We start from the raw sequence: 24,596 nt of genomic DNA on the forward strand, positions 1-24,596 counted from the left end.
GTAAGAAAAATGGATATTGAAAAGAGTAAATTACACTCCCCTTCCCTCAAAGATGCTTGAATTACACTCCCCTCCCCTCTTATGTTGAAATATACAATCCCCTCCCTTGAAAAGTAAAATGTACACTCCCCTCTCTTATAAGATGCTTGAATTACAACCCTCACCCTTAATAATTAAATATGCACTACACTTTAATCTATTTTAACATTAATAAATATTTTAATGATATTTATTAATTTTAAACCACCATTTCAGAAAAATTAGCTCATTTCTTTATAATTTAAATGTCAATGATAATTAAATTTAAATATTTTGCTATTGATTTTATAATTTAGAGTATAAAATTAACTTTTAAATAACCATGTTTTACTGTCTTAAGTAATTTTTCACATATTTTAATTTTATTTTCGGTTGTTTCATATTTTATAATAGGGTTTAACACTACATGTTAATCAAATTGTGAATAAAAAATAGCGAAAAATATGCATTCAATTTTTTATTATATTAAAATAGACCCGTAATAGTACTTTTTTTCGAAGTGTGTTATATTATTATTATTTTGCTAGATTATTAGAAATAAAAAAATATATTGAGGGAGTAAAGGTAAATTTTAACATAAGAGAGGAGAGAAATGTAATTCAAGCTTCTCTTAGGGGAGGGGAGTGAAAAGTTTTCTAATAGGGTTTAACCGTGATATGTGTGTGGTTGTAATAATTGCATTATTTTTTTAATAGTTCCATAGTTGAAAAATACTAGTAACATTTTTTTATAAAAGTTTAAAAAAAGTTCAAGTGGAACTTTTTCATGCGTCAATGAGATATTAACCGGAAGATATAAGGTGTGAATTTTAAAGGTGACAACTTTTGGTAGAAGATACAACAAACCCTGCATGAAGTTAAAACCATTTAGAAAATGAATAGGACAACAAATTAATAAAAATTGTAACTCACTAATTCATTTTTCTCAAAAAAAAAAACTCACTAATTCATTATTAAATAGGGAAAAAGAAAGATAGAAATATTATTATAATGAAGCAGTCATGGCAGGTTAATAAGTTGTATCATCACTATCTTTAAGTCTATAGTGGAGGATAACTCTTCATAATGCATAATTTTTTTAAAAAAAAATTCAATCATTAAAAGAGATGTAATATGAGAGGATAGGTCAAGCTTTAAGAGAGAGTGTGGAGTTTTTTTAGAGGTGCCACGTAGATACAATGAAAGTCTAAGGTTAATCAAAGTTTAGAATTCAAGATAGTATAGAAGATTGTTATAGTAAGAAGATAGAAAGCCAAGTTGTTAATACTATGATAATTTTTTTAGGGTTAATTAAGTTTTTAGTCCCTATAAATATTCACAGTTTTGTTTTTAGTCCCTACAAAATAAAATTACACTTTTTAGTCCCTGTGACATTTTCCTTAAGCATTTTAGGGACCAAAAATGTTTATCGAATTTTTTTACAGGGACTAAAATGCTGATGGAAAAATTTTATAGGGACTAAAAATGTTGATGAAAAAATTTATAGGGACTAAAAAGTGCGATTTTATTTTGTAGGGACTAAAAACAAAATTCTGAATATTTATAGGGACCAAAAACTTAATTAACCCATTTTTTTATAAGTGCTATGTAGGCATTATGCTAGCTCTAGAATGAGTCAAGTTTAGTTTACAAAGATATATAGATATAGATAGATAGATAGATCGAATTATCTCGCACCATAGCTATAAAATGTTGACTTCATTGCTCTGATTCCAAATTGTTTCCAAGCTTCCCCATGACCAATATTATCATAGTCACTAGAGAGAAAAACACCGCACGAGCATATCAAGGCAGTCCAACATCAAACAACAACAATAGAGTCAAACATGAATTTATTTAAAAATGGCAAATGAGGTTTCAAACGAAAGCTGATCCTTTACGGTTCAAATATGACATTCGAGAAAGAATAAAAGTTTTACATCAAGGAAGTGAACTTCTGATTATTTAAAACATCACTTTAATCAAAACAACTCAACGTACATACCATTCTTTAAAAACGAAACACAAGCTTTCACCTTATTTTAATTCCTTTTGTGGTGATTCAACAAGCCCGTACCTAGTCAGGCCCCTTTGCATTCATGGAAGTGTTCTTATCAACAAAAATATCTAAATCTAGAGAAATTTTTGGTTGGGTACAAACCCAAATTAAAATATTTGGGCACACATACAAAAGCAAGAAAAAATTAAAGGAAAATAAAACTATAATATATCATATCAATTGATGTGACTAAATACTTTTTATTTAATTTTATTAGTTTTATGCAAGTATGTGTCCAAAAGTGAGGTGTTGAGTATGTGCCCAACCAAGACTTTCTCCTAAATCTAAATGATTGACAAGGTTAATGAAGAACCAAATTACAAAAAAGTTTGAGAGGATTTGTTTTTCAAGACTAAAACCTTAATTTGTCCATATCACATGGATAAAAACATATATAACCTTTAATTTTATCTCATTTTGTATTCCACACATTATTAAAGTCGAAATTAAACAATTACTTTTTATAATATGAAATTAGACTATGTAACATTGTCATTTATCACAAAGACTAAGGGTGCGTTTGTTTTAAGTTATATTTGTAGATTCCTGGGAATAAAACGATAGGAATACACATGCCTATGTTTGTTACAAGTTTACTAAATTTTATTCCCGGGTATAAAACGTTCCTGGGAATAGAAAATTTTTCCCAAAGAAAAGGGTGGGAATAGAGTTCCCATGGAGATGGGAATAAATTCATGAGTAATTACCTATTATAAATCCTACTTTTATGGTTCCCATGAATATTATAATGTTAAGCAAACATCTTTTTTCTAAATACCTTGGAATAAAATTCCCATCTTTATGTTCCAAGGAACGTTATTCCCAGGAATAAATTTGGTAAACTTGAAACAAACACACGTGTGAGAAGAACAAACCTCAAGATTCAACGAGCGTCAATTTATAAATTTTTTTTTGAAAGAATGAGCGTCAATTTATATATGTATCAATAAATGACCCATAAAAAATATCTTCGATTAATAAACGAGAATTGAACCCACAATCTCTTTATCCGATTAAGCCAATTCGCATCAAGCGAAAAATATCAAATGAAATAAAATCAAATGTTAGTACTTCATCCTCCTAGAACTAAAATTCTACATCGGTAAAAACAAACAAAGTAGCAACTATACATAAGACTTGGTTGAGAAAAGAAGAGAAGAGTCCGTTGAAGTTAGATCGTTACGTTACATACATTACATTACGCATCTCTCACCTTCCCCCTCAATCTAGGGTTAGTTTTTCGATTCGAATATACTTATAAACTTCGCATTTTTTTTTTCAATTTTATTTATTTAGATTAGATCCATTTATTAAGGTATACTTATCGTGCTTCACACTTCTTCTTCTTCCTCTTCTTCAATTGTTTTTTTTACATTAAGATTTAACAGTGTGTGATAATTTTGATGAATTAGGGTTTTATAATTCAAGATCTTCATTGTTAAAGATGACGATTGCTGAATCGGATTTTCCGATTGATAATGGGATGAGTTGTGTGCCGATTTCACCGGAGGAAGAGAAACGGATCGTGAAGGAGTTGATAAAGCAATCGGAGCTTAATTTGAAAGATGGGAACTTATACTTTATTATTTCCAATAGGTTTTAATCTTATCTTAATCTTGTTATATAATTTTGAATTTTAGGGATTTTATGATATATGCATGATGAATTTTGATGAATTCAATTAATTATATTGCTATATGCATGTGGATATTGTATTACTTGTGCTGTTTGTTTTGATATGTTATTTTTAGGGTTTCTCGAATATCGGTTATCTGAGCCCTTTTTAAAATTTTATTAGGGGGATTTTGTTGATCATTTGTCGTTTTTGGGCTTTGTCGTAGATGTTTGATGATTGTTGCCAAGCAATAAATTTGTATCCCGAAAACGGCTAGTCTAGCCCCTTTTAAAATCTTATTAAGGAGTTGTTTTTTTTTATCTGTTAAGGTAATGTTACTTTACCTTAAGTGAGTTGTCGACAATCAATAAATTTGCCTCCCGATAAACAGCCTGTCTAGCCCTTTTTAAAATCTAATGAGAGAATTGCTTCATTATCCGTGAAGATAATGTTCCTCTACCTGCGATGAGTTGTTGATCCTTTGTCGTTTTCCAGTTTTGTCGTTGATGTTTGATGATTATTGGCAAGCAGTAAATTTACCTCCGATAAACGGCTAGTCTAGCCCCATTTAAAATCTTCTTGGTTTTTTTATCTGTTAATATTATGTTTCTTTACCTATGTGAGTTGTTGATCATTTGTCGTTTTCCGGTTTTGTCATAAGTGTTAAATGATCAATGACAACAATAAATGCTTGGAGACAGACATTGTCTACCGTATTCTCATTCCTATTACTGTTATCGTTCACAAAATAGTTTGTGGCGTGGCCGGCATAGAGTTGCAATGAATGTCTGGTCGTGAAATCGCGGCATTATGTCGCATTTTTATAGAGCAACGATGGCAGCGTGAATTGCAGGGAAATGATGGACTAATCGAGGCCAACACGGTTAACAAAAAATTTAATCCCCGTTATCTGTCTCTTTTGTTCATTAACCCTTAATTTGTCAATGATTTTTGACCTGTTTCTCCATTGGAATGAAGATACAGTTTGAGACCCTTCATTATTCCAAGAATGATCCACTAGCTTGCAAATCTGTTTTTTCACCTCCTCCATCTCCAGCAGGTGATGCATTTCCTGGCTAATCCCTTGGTATACCTCAGCCTCTGCATCATAATTAATAATCTTAGACTGCATAGAGTCAATACCCAACCTAGAAAATGCTTTAGCAGGATGTCTTTTGTTTTGAAGATTAGAATAGAGACTAAATAATTTATACTGCTCACAGTAAAAAAAAAAACCAAAATTAAAAGCTTTTTATTAAGTAGTTATGTCCTTGTCGATATAGGAGCATGGGGGATGGGTAGCTCAATTGGTTGAGCTAAGGGATTAAAGGAGTTAAGGAGTGAAAGGTCCGTAGTTTGAATCCTCGAAAGGGAGAAAATGCTAACATAACAATTTACATACTAACATTTGCTGTTCCAAAAAAATAAACTATCCATATAAGAGCAATGAGAACATAGGAAAGAAATAAAAGATTTGCTGGAATTAATAGGAAAAAGCAGAACAAGAACAAATTAGATAAAAATTAGAAGTATGTGAACTGTGAAGTGTAAATAGAGACCGAACGCTGATGCATCAACATAGACCAAGACCAACCAAAGAATGGATATCTTTCAGCAGAGGGTCAGTGGTCCAAAAATGTTGATGGCCGGAGAAGATGATGGGGAGCAGCGAGTCACTGAGGTCAAACAGCGTTGTTCAAGACAGAGGTGTTTTTGTGTGTGTGTGTGACTGATAAAGGAAGAAGGATTTCAACCCCAATAACTTTTCTGAAGCAATGTACTGCACGGATAATTACGAGTCCGAAGAAAATCAGATATCCAGGGAAAATGTTGGTGTTTAGCCCCTGTTCACCACAGCAGCCTCAATGATTGCATTTTTTTGCATCAGTGACTGTCATCTTGAGCAAGATGGCGAATGCAACCCAATAAGAAACGGAAATAAAAATGTTGTGGTCCCCTATCATGTGATGCGACAGAGGCAGCACTACTGCGTCTCTATTGTGCTTGATTGAACTCCAACACAATTTTTTGCCAGCCCCTGAACCTCTTCTGAGTCTCTTCTTTCTTCTGGTTTGTGTCCATAGTACTGACAGGCCTGCTCTTTGTTTTTTTACTGTAATTTTTTCCTAGGTTCTTTCTCATGTTTCTTTTTACTTTGAGACACAGAGACACATCTTCTGTGGCTCTTTCGAAGAGAAGGCGTAATTATCAGCGATCATATATCTTTCATTTTGGGTATTTTTTTTATTTCAAATGTTTAACTGTGTGGTATGAATTACCCCCTTTAAATTTGGTACAGCATCCATTTCGCTATCTGCAATCCTACTAATTTGTTTTTTGGGTCAGCTACTTTGCTATGTGGGTTTGACGACTATAATCTTTCGTTAAGTTGCACAATGTTTTATATTTTTTTCCCCAATATATAATTTGTGATGTACCATACAATCTATTAATTAAACACATATCTGTGCCGCTTTTTGTTACTCTGATCTTGCAATAAATCACGTTGACCTTTAACAGTGGTTATATGGGCTCATTTGTTCAAGTTTAAGGAAAAACCACTTCTTTACGTCAAGAATATGCCTAAGTTCTTAAGATGTTTAGATAAGTTTTAGTGATTTTTAGAAAGTCAAAATCAAGTACAAAAGTACAAAAGCTTATCAAAATGTTCCCTATATTGTATTACATTTTATATTATATTTTATATGTAGCCTGCCATTTTTAATCAAGACTTTGCTTACCACCCATGCAGATGGTTTTCAAGTTGGCAGAGGTATGTTGGGCATTGTGATGGAATACTTTCTACTGACCAGCAATCTTCTGATGGCCTGCATGCCGATACTGTTCACTTGAAGATAACTGATAGACCCGGTCCAATTGATAATTCTGATATAATTTCAAATGGAAGTAATTGTGACGGGAGTGATTTAGATATTCATCGACCATTGGAAGAGGATAAAGACTATGTTTTAGTTCCTCAACAAGTATGGGAAAGGCTGTTGGGATGGTAAGCTTATTATTCTCAATACTTTTTTTGCTTTTTGGTCTGGAAACTGTTAATAATCTTGTGGTTTGTAGTTGTAAATAATACTGTAAGAGTTAAATAAGCATATATTATCTTTTGATGCTTCAACCGTTCTTTTAAAAAAGAGCCGCAAACCATCTTTTAACACGTTTATTTAAGTATGCAGTGGGATGTTTTCGTAGAGACGTCACACAGATTTAGTTCCACAAACTAAGTTTCAGGAATCAACTTAATGAAGCAGATGCCTAAAATGCTTGATATTTGTAGTGTGTGAACTGATTTTTATCTTACAATTGTCTAGGTACAAAGGTGGACCAGCATTGCCAAGGAAGTTGATTTCTCAGGGTGTACCGAAGCAGTACAGCATTGAGGTGTACCCACTTAATCTAAAGGTGATTGATGCGAGAGACAACAGTGTCTCAATTGTAAAATTAAGCAAAAAGGTACTGATTGATTTCTTTTCAACCTCTTTTCTTGTAGTTAGTTTTCTGGTAATGCCAATGATTAGAAAAGGGTTTTGGTGGTGTATCTATTTGTATGGAGCATGCTCTGTATGGTTGGTGTTTGTTTGATATCACTATAGGAAATGATTATACTATTTAGTTTGTATGAATGTTAGTAATTTAACATGACTAAATAATGTTATGAAAGAAGCAATTTTTATATTCTGTATGTTTATACAAGATCATCGTAAAGATTAGTATTTCGCTTGGAATAAGTTGAATTAAAAACTGACATGTTTTTATGTTTAATGAATGCCCAATTAACCATAAAAATTTAAAATTGAATTATATGTGTGCGTGCGCGTGCATATGTATATTGGCATCCTTACATATATGTGCTAGTCAATCTGAGCTCTCATTTCATTTAGAATGTAGAGAGAAAAATAATAGTTAAAATCTCTACGAGAACTTTGGGGTTTGGGCAATAATTTATCTTGCCATGAAATTACATAATTTATAACAAGTTATCAACAACATATTCTATTATAAGACATTTATTGATGGGCATTAGTTTTTTCCCAGAAGATTACAAATATAGGAATTTTACTCCTTTTTTTTTTTTTTTTTTATCTGGATTAGAATAGCATCAAATTTGGTTATAACATGATATTTATGATTGAAATGTAAGATGAACCATCCTTATGATTTTTGTTTTCTATTCCTGTATTGTATTTTAGGCTACCTTGAGTGAACTCTATGAGCTAGTGTGCAAAGTTAAAGGAGTAGAACAGCACAAGGTGGTATTCTTTTTTATGTTTTCTTTTTCTTTTTCATTGTTGTAAATCTCAGACTTCTGATTCCATCGTTTTGCATTTTATTGGTTGTAAATTATATTAGGCTTCTATTTGGGATTACTACAATTTGAACAAAGAGTCATTGCTGACGGCTTCAGACCAGACATTGGAGAATGCAAACTTGGCAATGGACCAAGACGTGAGTAACTCTGAATTGTAAACATTTTTTTTTATTGATTGATTGATTTGAAGCTGCTAATAGAAGTACAAAGCTTTAATGGGACCTTGAGCCTACAAAGTGGATATTTTTAAGTTACTATAATTATGATTTTCCATTAGAAGGACGTTTATGTCCAATATATGATATTTTGAGTGTCTTTAAGTTGAGCGAGGTGCGGAATATTCTTATGGTATGATTTGATTTGATGTTTAGCTATTATGATATCCTAATTCTTTGCTTGGTATTGATTCTTCTATAGAAGCTTGATGCCCTTAATTTATCTCTTGCTCACAGATTCTTCTAGAAGTTTCAGTCGATGCTGATCGTTCCTCTCATTCTGGTGTGCATTCAATGGGAAATGAATTAGCATTGGTACCATTAGAACCTCCAAGATCATCTGTATCAATTGCAGGGGGACCTACCTTGTCTAATGGTCACTCAAGTGGGTCTGGTTTTAATTTCTATCAGGGAAGTTCTGTAAGTTCATCACTGACTACTATGGATGATAAATATGACGTCTATAGTGGTGAAAGAGGTGGTTTAGCAGGACTGCAGAACTTGGGGAATACCTGCTTTATGAATAGCGCTCTTCAATGTTTGGTCCACACTCCACCACTTGCTGAATTTTTCTTAGAAGATTACAGCGATGAGATCAACATGGAGAATCCTTTAGGAATGCGTGTATGGACCATTTCTGTTGGCTTTTATTTTTTCTCCTGGTGTTCTCGGATGCATAAGATATTGTGTACCACAATGGCTTTACTTTCAAGGCAATTTAAATTAATTTCAACATTTCTCTGATCTGCAGGGTGAATTAGCACTTGCATTTGGGGACTTGTTGAGGAAACTTTGGTCCTCTGGGCGAACTGCTGTTGCACCACGTGCGTTCAAGGGAAAGCTGGCCCGATTTGCTCCACAATTCAGTGGTTATAACCAGCATGATTCTCAAGTTAGTTTCTGCATTTTGTACAATTTTTATTTTTGGAATGTCAAGTAAATAAACCCTAGCGCTTTTATTACCTATGACAAAAACTTCCTGTTACACGATGCCTGTTGGTCATTAGCATTTTCAATCATATGATTTTGATTTTTGGAATGTCGTCAAGTAAATAAACCCTAGCGCTTTTATTACCTATGACAAAAACTTCCTGTTACACGATGCCTGTTGGTCATTAGCATTTTCAATCATATGTTATGAATAAGGAACAAATGCATGCAATTATTTTTTATATTAAGTTACAGTTTGGGCCAATGAAATATGAAATAATTCTGTAGTTCTTTTTTTTTTTTTTTTTTTATAATTCTTTATAGTTTTGTTTTGATATATATATATATATATATATATATATATATTTCATTTTTTAAATGGTCTAACAGTAATTGTAACTAGCAATTCTTTGTTAAAAATTGGCTGCCAAAAGGTTCTATCTGTGACTTGACATTTTCTGTAGTTTTCAAGAACTCATCTAAAGGATCATTCATTTTTCAGGGATATTCAAACTGTATTTTAACCTTATTTTAGTTGGGTTCCAGTTTTACAGTAGCAAGAGCTTTAATAATTGGCATTCACTGCATTCTGTCATTTTCGTATTACACAGTATAGACATTTTATACCCATCTGGTTTCTTTCATAACATGTTAACTATTGTTGATTCTGGTGATTAGCATTTTTATGAGAAAATTACTATGTTGTGCCATGCGGTTTTTGTTTTAAATTAGGAGATTACAATCATGGGTTTGTAATTTTGTAGGATCTTTTATTAGACTCATTGAAGTTGTCTGTTGCCAGTATGGTATACCTGTATGGCCGACGTTCATCAGTTGTGATCTAGATCTGAATGTTATTTTATGTATGTGTGTTTGTAGAAGTAGATATGTTTTTTGTGATGTTAATTTTTATCCTTTTTACTGCTCTAAGAACTAAAATGGTAGCGGAAAATTTAATCCCAAAAAATTTATTCATTGATCTCTGTTGTAGTTTTCTTCTTTCTGACTTTCCATTTGAGTTAATCCTAATTTGTATTACGTATACATCTTAGTTTATTAAAGGACTGGAGAATTGGGTATCTTTTGCTTAACCTGCATTTGATATAATATAACAAGTTTGCGTTAGGCCAATGTCGGACTTGGAAAATATGACTGTTGCTTGATTTCTTACTCGAGTCTTGACAACTTTATGGTTGTTTTAAAATGACCTTTCCTACTAATTTCTGAAAGCTATTGAACTTCTTTTTCTTGCGTGTTCTCTGAGTAGTGAGTTATTTTTTTTAGGAATTGCTAGCCTTTTTATTGGATGGACTGCATGAAGATTTGAATCGTGTGAAACAAAAGCCTTACATTGAAATGAAGGACTCGGATGGTAGGCCGGATGAGGAAGTCGCAAATGAGTGTTGGAAAAATCATATGGCTCGGAATGATTCATTGATTGTTGATGAATGCCAGGTGAGTACTTACAGAAAAGTTCTTGTTTCGCAGTCACATGTCACATGAATTCCAGTTGATCTTCCATTGATAAGCTGAGTAGCTACATGTTTTGTTGAGTTTTCTTCCCCATCTCAATAAACCTTCATTGATTTCTATCAATTCCTGAGCTTGGGTTTCCATTGAAGCTTTGACTAGAGTTTCAATTGAAGTACATGCGTACATGCTCGTTATCTTTACTAAGCTTGACATTTTGATTTTTCTTGAATAAAATGCTCAGGGTCAATACAAATCGACACTAGTTTGTCCTGAATGTGGCAAAATTTCAATCACTTTCGATCCCTTTATGTACTTATCATTACCACTTCCTTCCACTGTCACCCGGACAATGACAATTACTGTCTTTTATTCTGATGGGAGCGGTCTTCCCATGCCGTACACTGTGACTGTCCTGAAGCATGGTTGCTGCAGAGATCTTTGCCAAGCATTGGGCACTGCATGCTGTTTGAAAAGTGATGAAATGCTTTTTCTTGCAGAGGCAAGTGCTTTTCAGAAAAGTTAGATCTACTCTTGGCTTTTCTACATGACTTTGGTTTTATTTCATCATTAATGTTTTATGCTGTCTATATCTCAGGTTTATGAGCATAAGATTTATCGTTATCTAGATAATCCATTGGAATCATTGACTTCAATAAAGGATGAAGAACATATTGTGGCCTATCGACTCAAGAGTGGAGCCAGGAAAACAAAATTAGAAATATTGCATCGACATCTGGATACGTAAGTATACCTCTTTCAGTGTATACTCTTAAGTTGTGAAATGCACAAAGCTCTGTTGAGTAATGGTTTCTATATACTATGATTCTATGATAGTTTTTATTGCCTGAGTGACATTACAGTGAATATGGGTCAAAAAATTATTGATAAAGTTATTCTGAATTCTGTTGTAGTTGTAATAAACTTTGGTTAAATTGATCTTTCCTACTTGAAAGCAATTGACTGGAGACTGTTATATTTTGGTGTGAACAGTTTCATTTATCCATTGAACTCTTCCAGAGTACAAATGGGAATAAATCAATCAGACATTGATAATGGTGGTTAATGCCACCTGTCTGAACACATAAACTCTTCAAGGCAATCATTTTCTTATCACTTGTTTATAACCCATAATGATAAAACATTATGGCATCATTTTGTCCATGTAGCCGACCCCGCCTAGTGAGATATGGATGTGTTTGTAACCCAAAACACTGGACCATAACTCCCATCAGTTTTCTGATTGTTTGGTAATTTTCTCCACTATTGGTCATTTCAAGTACTACTGAATTTTGCAGGTACCATTCAAGTTGGTACCTATATGTGGTATAGCCGTATAGCATAGTTTGCACAACCTGGCTTAGCATATAGAAGTTTACCATAGAACGATTCCACAACCAGTTATTTATATTTCACTGATTGTACACGGTGCATTGACTTACAACATTATAATACTTTAATGTCTCTAACACTGGTAATTTGATGTGTGAATTATCTTCATGTTCACTGAACAGTGGGAAGGGTGGAGAGAGGAAGATCTTTGGAACTCCCTTGGTTACTTATTTGGAAGAAGACCCTCAATATGGAGCCAACATTGAGACATATGTACATAGAATGTTGGCACCTTTAAGAAAAGCACATTCTTCAACTAAGTCTCATGAAGGGAAGGAAACTGGTTTCATCTCAGGTGGTAGTGACGAGCAATCAAGCATCTCTAATTCTCACAGTGAACCGAGGAACCCGGCACTTTGCACCAGAGAACAAGAGGGGACATCCTGTGGAGAGTCATCTTTCCAACTTGTTTTAACTAACGAAGGCTGTTTTAGCTGTGAGCCCATTGACAAGGCATCTGTGATAAAACCCAGTGCACATATAAAGGTCTTTGTTGATTGGACTGAGAAAGAATATGAATTATATGATGCAAGCTATTTGAGGGATCTTCCTGAAGTTCACAAAACTGGATTCACTGTGAAAAAAACCCGGCAAGAAGCTATTTCTTTGTTTTCATGCTTGGAGGCATTCTTGACCGAAGAACCTCTAGGACCAGATGACATGTGGTAAGATTGCGTTGATGTTTTTGGAATGGATTTCATAGTTGATTACCTTGTACGCATTGATTTTTGTTTTAATTTATTTTCTTTTTAAAAAATTAATTAGGTACTGCCCTCAATGCAAGGAACACAGACAAGCTACCAAGAAACTGGACTTGTGGAAATTGCCAGAGATTTTGGTTTTTCACTTGAAACGATTCTCATATAGCAGATACTTGAAAAACAAACTTGACACCTTTGTGAACTTCCCCATTCACAATCTGGATTTGACCAAGTATGTGAAAAGTAAAGATGGCCCATCCTATGTGTATAACCTTTATGCAATCAGCAACCATTACGGTGGTTTAGGTGGTGGGCATTACACTGCATATGCTAAGGTAAGTTAGTGACATGCATAACAATTATACTGCTTGATTTTTCATGTTCACTGTGTGGTCATGCCAAATCTAGATTTTGTAATTTGTGAATTCTTTGTGCTGCGTGAGATGCTTCTGTTTATAACCTTATGTTATTTGTTCTGGGCAGTTGATTGATGATAATAAGTGGTACCATTTCGATGACAGTCACGTCAGTCCTGTTTCTGAAGCTGAAATTAAATCTTCAGCTGCATATGTGTTATTTTATCAGAGAGTTGGAAGCGACGTCCAGATGGAAGAAGCGACGTCTTAGGTTCATGCAGGTTGTTTGTTTGATGCCTGGTTCATATGCTGAAAGGCAATCCGGAGCTTAAGTCCTGGATAGCCGTTTTACTTTGCAGTGCAAAACACCAAAATTTGAAGACAGATTGTTGTAGCACCAATTAATCAAAACATGTTATAAACGAGGCTCTAGAAAACCTGTTCATTTGGGAGTATTGGTTGACAGTTGTTTTACATGAATGATATCATTTTTTGACAGAAATTTTGCAGCCTAGAACTTGGTTAGGTTCTTCTGTTATTTCATTTTATCGGAGGCTAAAACAGATCATCATGAATTCATCATTGTTGCCATTACAATTTTATGCACTGTAATGTACTAATAGGACAATTTGTTAAAAAAGTTGTATTCATCTTCCATTATGTTGTTAGGATTCTAGGGTCCCCCAATTACATAAAATGTGTGGAAGAGATGATGGATGATAAACAGGTTATCATATTTATTTATTTATTTGTTAAATAATGGCAAATTACCCTTTCTCTTTATTGTCGTTCTCCTAAATCTGGTGCATTACTCAACATGGGTATGCCTTGGCTGAACCCAGTTTTTGGAGTACTTTCAGATTTTTGACTAGTATAAGTCAAATGCCAATGCTGCATTTTGTTTCTGGACCAAAACATTGTGTCTCCAGTTCCATCTATTGTTTATCTGAATGAATTCCAGCTGTGCAAACTATAAGCCCCAGAGTTCTACATCCTCTTAACCCTCCATTGCTCTGTAGTCTTTGTTTGGTTCTTATCGTTTTGTTCTGCATATGCGTCTATATAGCTCTGGCAAGGTTTGGTGGTTGCTCTTCTGAAATTTGTGCCGTCTTCCTTAGGTAACATGTGACTTTGGAATTTTACCAAGAGTTCTTGAGCACAAATGGTTTGGTCTAAGCTACCATATAGTGAAAAACATGTCATGAAGAACTACTCGCAGTATCCCTAATTTCGGCTGTTAAAAAGTCTGGTACATATTGACAGCAATTGTTTAATTTCAAATTTCCATTGTATAGGCAAATTACTTGGTGTCCTTCAGAGTCAACTACATTTTTAGGTGGAGAAAATGTAAAACTCTGGTGAATAAAGAAAAAATGATCAGAAATTTATATATCTGTCAATCACACATGTATAGACCATAAAATTTGTTCTCTCAACTCCCATTTTTTCAGTAGAAAATCATCTCAAATTCGGGAGGTTTCTATTCCAAAATTGAATCCTCTATCTGTAGTCTGCTATCCTTCAATAGCCCGTGATGTTTTTTTTTTTTGTCCTTATTTAAGCCATTAGAAAAGTGCATGTTTTCAAATTGTTACCAAGTTATTGGACTCAAGTTTCAGAGATAGCAACAAACATCATTGAGGAAAGACAGGTTGGGATAGGGAAGCTAATTAGACGGTGCGGCAGATAAGAACGCACATCACCAACAACACCCTCAGCTACAAGAATAGATGAACCCGGAGGAAGTGGAACAGTGACTTGAACAGCAGCAATCCTCATCAGTAAAACCGTTTGAGAAAATCTGAGTATGAAATGATCCTTACCTAGGTTTTATTTACCGTTTGTTTGATCTCCGAACTAAAACTCTTTTCTTTAGAACTACCACCGGTGTTAAAGACTCAAACAAAAGGTGCACGTATGTGATAGTCGTGGGAGAATGAATAGCACACATTGTGAATGACCATATCAAATCATATCATATTATTGTTAAAAAAGAATATCTCAAAATGAGAACCAATAAAATGGGATACATAAATAAGTAAATAATCTGGCATGGCGGGGCACAAGGCCCTTGATGTCCACATTTCCTTCCTAGACCGGCATGAGACATTAAAGAGAAGATAATGTATGTATTCTTCCTGCAAAAGGAAAACATAAAAAGGGTTATCTTTCTTTTTGCTATTGATGCCAACTAGCATAACATGTGCCGCCCAACAACATTAAAGTGTGTGATTCTGTCAGTTTCCTAACGGATACAATAATGCTAGTATTAATATTCGAAACCTATGGTTCAAGATTGTCACTCACTGGTAACTCAATCTTTTTGTTATAAAACAAATTGTGTATCCAATTATTGCAACCAGCTTAGTTTATGACAAAAATATGATGTAACATGCTAAACTAAAATAATGTATTATGTAGGGACTAGTTTTATATTATACTATAAAATTTCGATGAATATTGGTTCAATTGATAATAAGCCAACTCACAAAGTTAGTAACAAGTTAACTTTACAAGAGTGTAACTTCAACTTCAACTTCCGCTTCTAGCGTGAAATCTCTTTAACAAATCAAAATATCTACTCTACAGATAAATGGTGTACTACTAGAGTACTAGTGGTAAATTTACAGCTTGCATCCATTGAGAAACGACACTTTATGGCAAATTTCAGTTTCCAAGAGGAGACAACGGTACGTTTTATATTCGCTCACTGACAAGAGCTTGAAATAATTCCAAAAGCAAAGGACAAGCAAAGTGAAAAACAACAGCCACGCCACATGAATATAATAACTCAACTTCTGTTGGTCGATTTTACCTTTTACTCCTTTCTCATCATGCCTTTACTCTTCTCTAAATTGTCATGATGCCCCTTGTATCTTCTTTGGATTCACTTCATAGTGAAAAAAATCCTCAAAACTTCAAAATCATCAATAATGGTAGAAGAAAGGATAATGAAATCCCAAGCATATGGTATCTCTCCTGAGTCAAAGAAAAACTATACATCAGTGTTATTACAGCACCATTTTTGTCTTAAGCCCTGTTTTTTTACTAAATTATTATTAAGTCCTTGTTGAACTTAAAAATAGGCCCTAAAAGTAAAATAATAAAACGAGTTAATATCATAGTGGGATTTGTCAAAATCACGACGACACTCATAACTATAGTACTTTATAGCTTTTACGAGACCCGTGTTATACGGGGGAAGATCAAAATGATAGTACTAAACATACACTAAATTGACACATTTTATATAATTTAGAGACTAAATTGAAAAGAGAAAGATAATTTGACTAATAATCAAAACTTCGAAGCAGCAGTGTGAGTGTTACTAACCAGTGAAGTAGCTCCAGAAATGGCCAAATAACCGGAGGAAGAAGTTGGAGGATGCGGCGGAGCACCACCAGATCCAATAGTACCATTATTACCACCATCATTCGAAGGAGGACTCGAATTCGAAGAAGAAGACGAAGACAGCGAGAATCCAAGATTATAAACAGGATTCCCATCAGGTTTAAACAATCCATAATTCCTCTCAGAAGTTGGACCAGGTTTCAAATTCTCATTAAAAAGTGCAAAAACATAAATATTCAAATCAACTTCAGGTCTCAACGGTGTTCCTTTCTTACTACTCAACTTTATCACATTCCCATTATACTTTCTCGCATTTTCAACATTAGCACCAACCTCATCTCCATCTCCTTTCGAAGGCCAGCCTGTTTCAGAAATATGCACCGGCATTTTATCGTAACCTAATGCTCCAAGCGCAGAATAAACAGCGTCGATCTGCGCAAACAACATGTTATCATAATGCAGGTTTGTTTTTGGATCAACCATTCCTTGGTTTGGTTGAAACAAAACATAATCTAACGATATTTGCTTAGGGTTATCCTTATAAGCAAAGTAAGGATAAGCGTTTATCAAGAAAGGTGAACCAGTTTTGGATTGAAAGCTTAAGATGGAAGCAATGCATGGAGCTATATCAGAACGAAAAGTTCCAGAAGAAGGTGGATAAGAATTTTGTAGTATAGCTAATGAATGAGTTGTTGTAACAGTGATTTGTTTATGGAGACCAAGAACTATGAGTGCAGTGTGAACACTTTGCATTGCTGGTAGAAGAGAAGATGTTAAAGAAGAGTCATTGAAAGTGAGAACTTCATTTCCTACAAAAATGGAAGTGATTTTTGTGGAAGGAAGGTAGGGTTGGAGATTTGTTTTGATCCATGCTTGAGCTTGTTTAGGGTCTTTCATTTTAGAGAGATATTCATTTCCAAGCCCTACCATGAATTCTATACCCGTGTTGGCGAAAGCTTTGAGAACTTTTGGATCTGCGTCGTAGAGTTTTACTTTTGTTGCTCCAATGCATTTTATTAGGGTTACTACGTTTTCTGGTGATGGTAGGTTGTTTGCTATTTGACCGTAGTTTATTCCAATTGATTCAGATTTTGTTGCTAGTCCTGCACAAATAGGACACTGTTTTCAGTGATATGTTACATTTTTAAGACTATATAATAATAAGATGTAGTAGGAGTAGAAATTCTTACCTGTAATGAAAATGCTAATGATGATGATGAAGTTGCAATAGCGGTGCCGGAATGTAGGATGATCCATGTATGGATCTGAGGATTGGGAATGTGAATAGTGAAGGGAATGAATGAGAGTGGGTTGAGGGAAGGTGGGCGAGTGAGAGTAATGTTGAATTGAATGCAGGTAGGGAAATATCTTGACTAAGCTCCACACTCCACTTGAGTTGGGTTAAAGGGAATACTTTTAATTTTTTTATATGAAAAAGTTTAGATGAGTTGGATTCTAAAATTAGAATAGATATCAAAACTCAAACGAAGGTATTTGTAGATCGGTTGTTAAAGATGTTGGAGTAGATCTCAACGAAGAGAAATACTTACGAAATACTTCAGAGATTCTCAAGTCAACATTTTATCAATTGAATCAACTTATTAATTATATTTTTTTTAAAGAAATGATATTTATACAATCAAATTTTAGAAAAACTTTTTTTCAATACTTCTATTGTAATCTTATTTTCTTTCTCTTTCTCCGTTGTTTTTATTCCAAAGCAGGGTGTGGTTATGGTGCATAAGGAGATCCTTATGCACCGTGCATAATTGCTTTTTACACCTAACATAATTGCTTTCTACACCCTAAGTGAAAGCTTAATTCTAATAAGTAGAGGTGTCAATAGAGCCCCAAATTTCAAAGCCCACTTCAAAAAGCTCCAAGCCCACTAAATTAAAGCCCCATATTATAATTTTTTTCTTAACAATTTATTTATGCAAAATAGTTTATTCGAAATAGTTTATTTATGCAAAACAACTTATTAGAATGATTTTTTAAAAACCGCTTATTCAAAACAACTTATTCATGCAAAACAGTTTATTCCGATCTCATTTTAAAAAACAACTTATTCAAAACACCTTATTTATGCAAAACAGCTTATTCGAAACAACTTATTAGGATCACTTTTTTAAAACCGCTTATTGAAAACAACTTATTTATGCAAAACAACTTATTTGTGCAAAACAGCTTGTTTATACAAAACAACTTATTCCGATTTCATTTTAAAAAACAACTTATACAAAACAACTTATTTATGCAAAACAACATATTTATGCAAAACAACTTATTCAAAACAGCTTATTTATGCAAAACAGCTTATTCGAAACAACTTATTTATACAAAACAGCTTATTTGTGCAAAACAGCTTATTTAAACAAAACAGCTTATTCCGATTTCATTTTAAAAAACCACCTATTCAAAACAACTTATTTATGCAAAACAACATATTTATGCAAAACAACTTATTCAAAACAGCTTATTTATGCAAAACAGCTTATTCGAAACAACTTATTTATACAAAATAGCTTATTTGTGCAAAACAGCTTATTCAAAACAACTTATTTATACAAAACAACTTATTTGTGCAAAACAGCTTATTCAAAACAGCTTATTTATACAAAACAACTTATTCCGATTTCATTTTAAAAAACAACTTATTCAAAATAACTTATTTATGCAAAACAACATATTTATGCAAAACAACTTATTCAAAACACCTTATTTATGCAAAACAGCTTATTCGAAACAACTTATTTATACAAAATTGATTATTTGTGCAAAACAGCTTATTCAAAACAACTTATTTATACAAAACAACTTATTTGTGCAAAACAGCTTATTCAAAACAGCTTATTTATACAAAACAGCTTATTCCGATTTCATTTTAAAAACAACTTATTCAAAACAACTTATATATGCAAAACAACATATTTATGCAAAACAACTTATTCAAAACAGCTTATTTATGCAAAACAGCTTATTCGAAACAACTTATTTAAACAAAATAGCTTATTTGTGCAAAACAGCTTATTCAAAACAACTTATTTATACAAAACAGCTTATTTGTGCAAAACAACTTATTTATACAAAACAGCTCATTCTGATTTCATTTTAAAAAACAACTTATTCAAAACAACTTATATATGCAAAACAACTTATTCAAAACAGCTTATTTATGCAAAACAACTTATTCGAAACAACTTATTTATACAAAATAGCTTATTTGTGCAAAACAGCTTATTCAAAACAACTTATTTATACAAAACAACTTATTTGCGCAAAACAGCTTATTCAAAACAGCTTATTTATACAAAACAGCTTATTCGAAACAACTTATTTATATAAAATAGCTTATTTGTGCAAAACAGCTTATTCAAAACAACTTATTTATACAAAACAGCTTATTTGTGCAAAACAGCTATTTTGCACAAAATAAGCTGTTTTGCACAAATAAGCTGTTTTGAATAAGCTTTTTATGAGTTAGAGAGAGAAATAAGTATGGATTATGAGTTTCTTTACTGGAACGTTGTTTAACATGTTATACACTGCAATTATTACTGAAACCATAATTATGGTTTAATGGTTTTGATAGTCTTCTATGAGAAACCAAAATAATTGTCTAATGGTTTTGCTATGGCTATGGTTTCTGTGAGTTGGTTTCAAAACCATTTTGCTGTGGAAATGGTTTCCGTGAGTTGTACTTCAAAACCATTTTGCAGTGACAATTATTTTTCTTTCACATACAAGTCTATTAAAACCATTAAAGCGCGATTATATTTAGACAAAGTCAGAAATTCGTTTTACAACGTAAGAAATAAAAGAGAGATGACGAGGCTTTACAAAAAAGTGGTTACTTATTGATTAATTCACATTAGGTTATAAGTGTGTCCTATTAAGTGGTTACTTAATAATGATTTAAATGTTTATCACAATTTTTTTATTACAAAACCATTTACACTGGAATTGGGAAATGATTCGATGTGAAATCTGTTGGTATAAGCTGGAATTCGGATTTGATGAATTATTGAGAATGTTGTGATGAATTGTGTTGTTTATGATCAATCCGGTTCGGATTTGGTGTTAGCATTACTCACGGAAACCATTTTCACTGCAAAATGGTTTTGCAGTACAACTCACGGAAACCATTTCCACAGCAAAATGGTTTTGAAACCAACTCACAGAAACCATAGCCATAGCAAAACCATTAGACAATTATTTTGGTTTCTCATAGAAGACTATCAAAACCATTAAACCATAATTATGGTTTCAGTAATAATTTCAGTGTATAACATCTTAATCATTATTCAAAACCATCTAACAATAATAATTTCATTAAAAATCATTACACATTTATCTTGGTTTCACATACATGATTAACAAAACCATTAAACCATAATTATGGTTTCAGTAATAATTGCAGTGTATAACATGTTAAACAACGTTCCAGTAAAGAAACTCATAATCCATACTCATTTCTCTCTCTAACTCATAAAAAGCTTATTCAAAACAGCTTATTTTGTGCAAAATAGCTCTTTTGCACAAATAAGCTGTTTTGTATAAATAAGTTGTTTTGAATAAGCTGTTTTGCACAAATAAGCTATTTTATATAAATAAGTTGTTTCGAATAAGCTGTTTTGTATAAATAAGCTGTTTTGAATAAGCTGTTTTGCACAAATAAGCTGTTTTGTATAAATAAGTTGTTTTGAATAAGCTGTTTTGCACAAATAAGCTATTTTGTATAAATAAGTTGTTTCGAATAAGTTGTTTTGCATAAATAAGCTGTTTTGAATAAGTTGTTTTGCATAAATATGTTGTTTTGCATATATAAGTTGTTTTGAATAAGTTGTTTTTTAAAATGAAATCGGAAGAAGCTGTTTTGTATAAATAAGTTGTTTTGAATAAGCTGTTTTGCACAAATAAGCTATTTTGTATAAATAAGTTGTTTGGAATAAGCTGTTTTGCATAAATAAGCTGTTTTGAATAAGTTGTTTTGCATAAATATGTTGTTTTGCATATATAAGTTGTTTTGAATAAGTTGTTTTTAAAATGAAATCGGAATAAGTTGTTTTGTATAAATAAGCTGTTTTGCACAAATAAGTTGTTTTGTATAAATAAGTTGTTTTGAATAAGCTGTTTTGCACAAATAATCAATTTTGTATAAATAAGTTGTTTCAAATAAGCTGTTTTGCATAAATAAGGTGTTTTGAATAAGTTGTTTTGCATAAATATGTTGTTTTGCATAAATAAGTTATTTTGAATAAGTTGTTTTTTAAAATGAAATCAGAATAAGTTGTTTTGTATAAATAAGCTGTTTTGAATAAGCTGTTTTGCACAAATAAGTTGTTTTGTATAAATAAGTTGTTTTGAATAAGCTGTTTTGCACAAATAAGCTATTTTGTATAAATAAGTTGTTTCGAATAAGCTGTTTTGCATAAATAAGCTGTTTTGAATAAGTTGTTTTGCATAAATATGTTGTTTTGCATAAATAAGTTGTTTTGAATAGGTTGTTTTTTAAAATAAAATCGGAATAAGCTGTTTTGTTTAAATAAGCTGTTTTGCACAAATAAGCTGTTTTGTATAAATAAGTTGTTTCGAATAAGCTGTTTTGCATAAATAAGCTGTTTTGAATAAGTTGTTTTGCATAAATAAGTTGTTTTGTATAAGTTGTTTTTTAAAATGAAATCGGAATAAGCTGTTTTGTATAAACAAGCTGTTTTGCACAAATAAGTTGTTTTGCATAAATAAGTTGTTTTAAAAAAGTGATCCTAATAAGTTGTTTCGAATAAGCTGTTTTGCACAAATAAGCTATTTTGTATAAATAAGTTGTTTCGAATAAGTTGTTTTGCATAAATAAGCTGTTTTGAATAAGTTGTTTTGCATAAATATGTTGTTTTGCATATATAAGTTGTTTTGAATAAGTTGTTTTTTAAAATGAAATCGGAATAAGCTGTTTTGTATAAATAAGCTGTTTTGAATAAGCTGTTTTGAACAAATAAGCTGTTTTGCATAAATAAGTTGTTTTGAATAAGCGGTTTTAAAAAAAGTGATCCTAATAAGTTGTTTCGAATAAGCTGTTTTGAATAAGCTGTTTTGAACAAATAAGCTGTTTTGCATAAATAAGTTGTTTTGAATAAGCGGTTTTTAAAAAAGTGATCCTAATAAGTTGTTTCGAATAAGCTGTTTTGCATAAATAAGCTATTTTGAATAAGTTGGTTTTTAAAATTAATCGGAATAAGCTGTTTTGCATAAATAAACTATTTCGAATAAGCTATTTTGCATAAATAAATTGTTAAGAAAAAAAATTATAATATGGGGCTTCATTAGGCCCACAAACAAATAGATTTTACAGTCGACCCAAATAATTATTTTCACTTGGGGTGTAGAGAGCAATTATGTTGGATGTAGAAAGCAATTATGCACGGTGCATAAGGATCTCCTTATGCACCATAACTTTTGCCTCCAAAGCAAATGAAAAAAATATTCTAAAAATTATCATAAAATAATTGTACAAATATCATTCTTTATTCATTTTTTATTTTATAAAGGGTTAAATATGTTTTTGGTCCCTATAAATATGTCAACTTTTCATTTTAGTCCCTCTAAAATTTTCCTTCAACTTTTAGTCCCTATAAAATTTTCAATCACTACTTTTGGTCCCTATTTTTAATTTAATTTTTTTTATTTTTTAATGAAATTGTGCAGAAATGTATAAAATATTCTAAAAAAATTTCCTAAAAAAAATTAGAATTTTTCAACAAAACACAAATTAAATATGAATTTTTAACCTTAAAACATATAAAAATTCATATTAAATTCATGTTTTGTTAAAAAATTCTTTTTGGAGTGATTCTTATAATATTTTGAATTTTTCTAGAAAATTTTATTAAATAATATGAATTCTACATATGAGTTTAATTTAAAAGAGGGACCAAAAGTGAAGATTGAAAATTTTATAGGGACTAAAAGTTGAAGGAAAATTTTAGAGGGACTAAAACGAAAAGTTGACATATTTATAGGGACCAAAAACATATTTAACCCTTTTATAAATATAGAGAGAAGGGGAGATAATATTTAATTTAATTTTAAAGAAAAAGAGATTCCCCATAAAAGAAAGGAACACAAGGCACGCGGAAAAGAAGGCCGCAAAGATTTGCCTTATTTTATAAACAAGACGAATGAGATGCTTTGTTTACTCAAGAAAACTAAATGGGAAGCTTTTTATAAGAGTCAGAAGGAAGGAAATTTTATGCTTAAACAAAAGAAGGAATAAAGGGAAAGTGAGGAAGGGAGGGAAGAAGAACAAGCAATATTTGAACCCTAGTCTATGAGTGTTTGTGCGGGTTTTATGCTGTATTTAACTTAGTGAGATGCAGGGTTAGTAAGGAATTGGTGGAACTAACTAAGGATGTTCACGTCTTGAGTTGGTTCGGTTTTGGTCAAACTAATTACATGATCCAATCAAACTTAATTGGCTTGAGTTGACTAAAAATCAATATTTCAAACCAAGTTTGTTTAAAGTTGGAGGAGAGGAGGTCCATGAGGCTAGATGGGGGGGAGGGGTTGGCCATGATATCGATATTAGAAGAAGCGTCTAACTTGGCTAGAGTTTTTGCAACTATGTCATGCTCCAAGGGTTGAACGATGTGAATGTGCCCATCTTGATGAAATAGGTCTTTGATATCATGAATCAAATAACATACTTGTAAAATTTGGGAGTCTAAGCTTGGAGAATATCAACAAATTGAAGAGAACATGTGAAATAGATTACATTTTGGTAATGAAATGACATTTTATTTCATGTAAAGTTCACACATTAGAGGACCATCATTTCATTTTTTTTTTGAAACAAGGGACCATCATTTCATGAAGTGTTGCGTTTTAATTATTTTAATTTCAACCGTTCAATCGATATTAATGATAGAGGTTACTTTAAATTGATTTTTTTTCGAGGAAACTTTAAATTGATTTTGTCAATAGTTAATTTGTTAGAGGGAGAGAAAATGCTAGCAACACTAATCGAATTGTGGACTTGCGAGCAAATAACTTCTTGTCACAATCTAGACAATTGCTGTTTTGACATTCAAAATGTCCTAGGAACACAAGTAAAAGACCAAAAAACCCAGCGGTAGTTAACTACCGCTAAGGGTATTTTAGTAATTTACTTGT

The 24,596-nt window shown here is 32.3% G+C and overlaps 2 protein-coding genes across 3 annotated transcripts; one reads left to right on the forward strand and one right to left on the reverse strand.

Moving 5' to 3' along the window:
• Nucleotides 1–3,232: 3,232 nt before the first annotated feature.
• On the forward strand, nt 3,233–13,862 carry LOC146956925 (ubiquitin carboxyl-terminal hydrolase 9-like). The gene is made up of 14 exons (XM_085732629.1): nt 3,233–3,307; nt 3,489–3,672; nt 6,444–6,698; nt 7,018–7,159; nt 7,897–7,956; nt 8,057–8,152; nt 8,468–8,854; nt 8,982–9,122; nt 10,445–10,615; nt 10,875–11,132; nt 11,229–11,374; nt 12,145–12,687; nt 12,788–13,058; nt 13,207–13,862. Exons 2-14 carry the CDS (start codon nt 3,521–3,523, stop codon nt 13,348–13,350), a joined length of 2,766 nt encoding a protein of 921 aa, XP_085588755.1. The 5' UTR covers nt 3,233–3,307; nt 3,489–3,520; the 3' UTR covers nt 13,351–13,862.
• A 1,154-nt stretch (nt 13,863–15,016) lies between these two features.
• Nucleotides 15,017–17,767, reverse strand: LOC146956926 (Glycosyl hydrolase superfamily protein). Of its 2 annotated transcripts, XR_015021481.1 has the most exons (4): nt 17,621–17,767; nt 16,413–17,533; nt 15,895–16,058; nt 15,017–15,217 (listed from the first exon to the last, which is right to left on the reverse strand). XR_015021481.1 is itself a non-coding variant. In XM_085732641.1 (3 exons), exons 1-3 carry the CDS (start codon nt 17,685–17,687, stop codon nt 15,990–15,992), a joined length of 1,257 nt encoding a protein of 418 aa, XP_085588767.1. In that variant the 5' UTR covers nt 17,688–17,767; the 3' UTR covers nt 15,744–15,989. The 2 variants fall into 2 exon arrangements, 1 of the variants encoding a protein (XP_085588767.1); XM_085732641.1 differs by lacking the exon at nt 15,017–15,217 and having other exon boundaries at nt 15,744–16,058.
• Between the last annotated feature and the right edge of the window lie 6,829 nt (nt 17,768–24,596).

This window comes from Medicago sativa, chromosome 1 (genome assembly GCF_051527215.1).
Source record: "Medicago sativa cultivar Bolivia chromosome 1, Bolivia_mono, whole genome shotgun sequence".
NCBI lineage: Eukaryota > Viridiplantae > Streptophyta > Magnoliopsida > Fabales > Fabaceae > Medicago > Medicago sativa.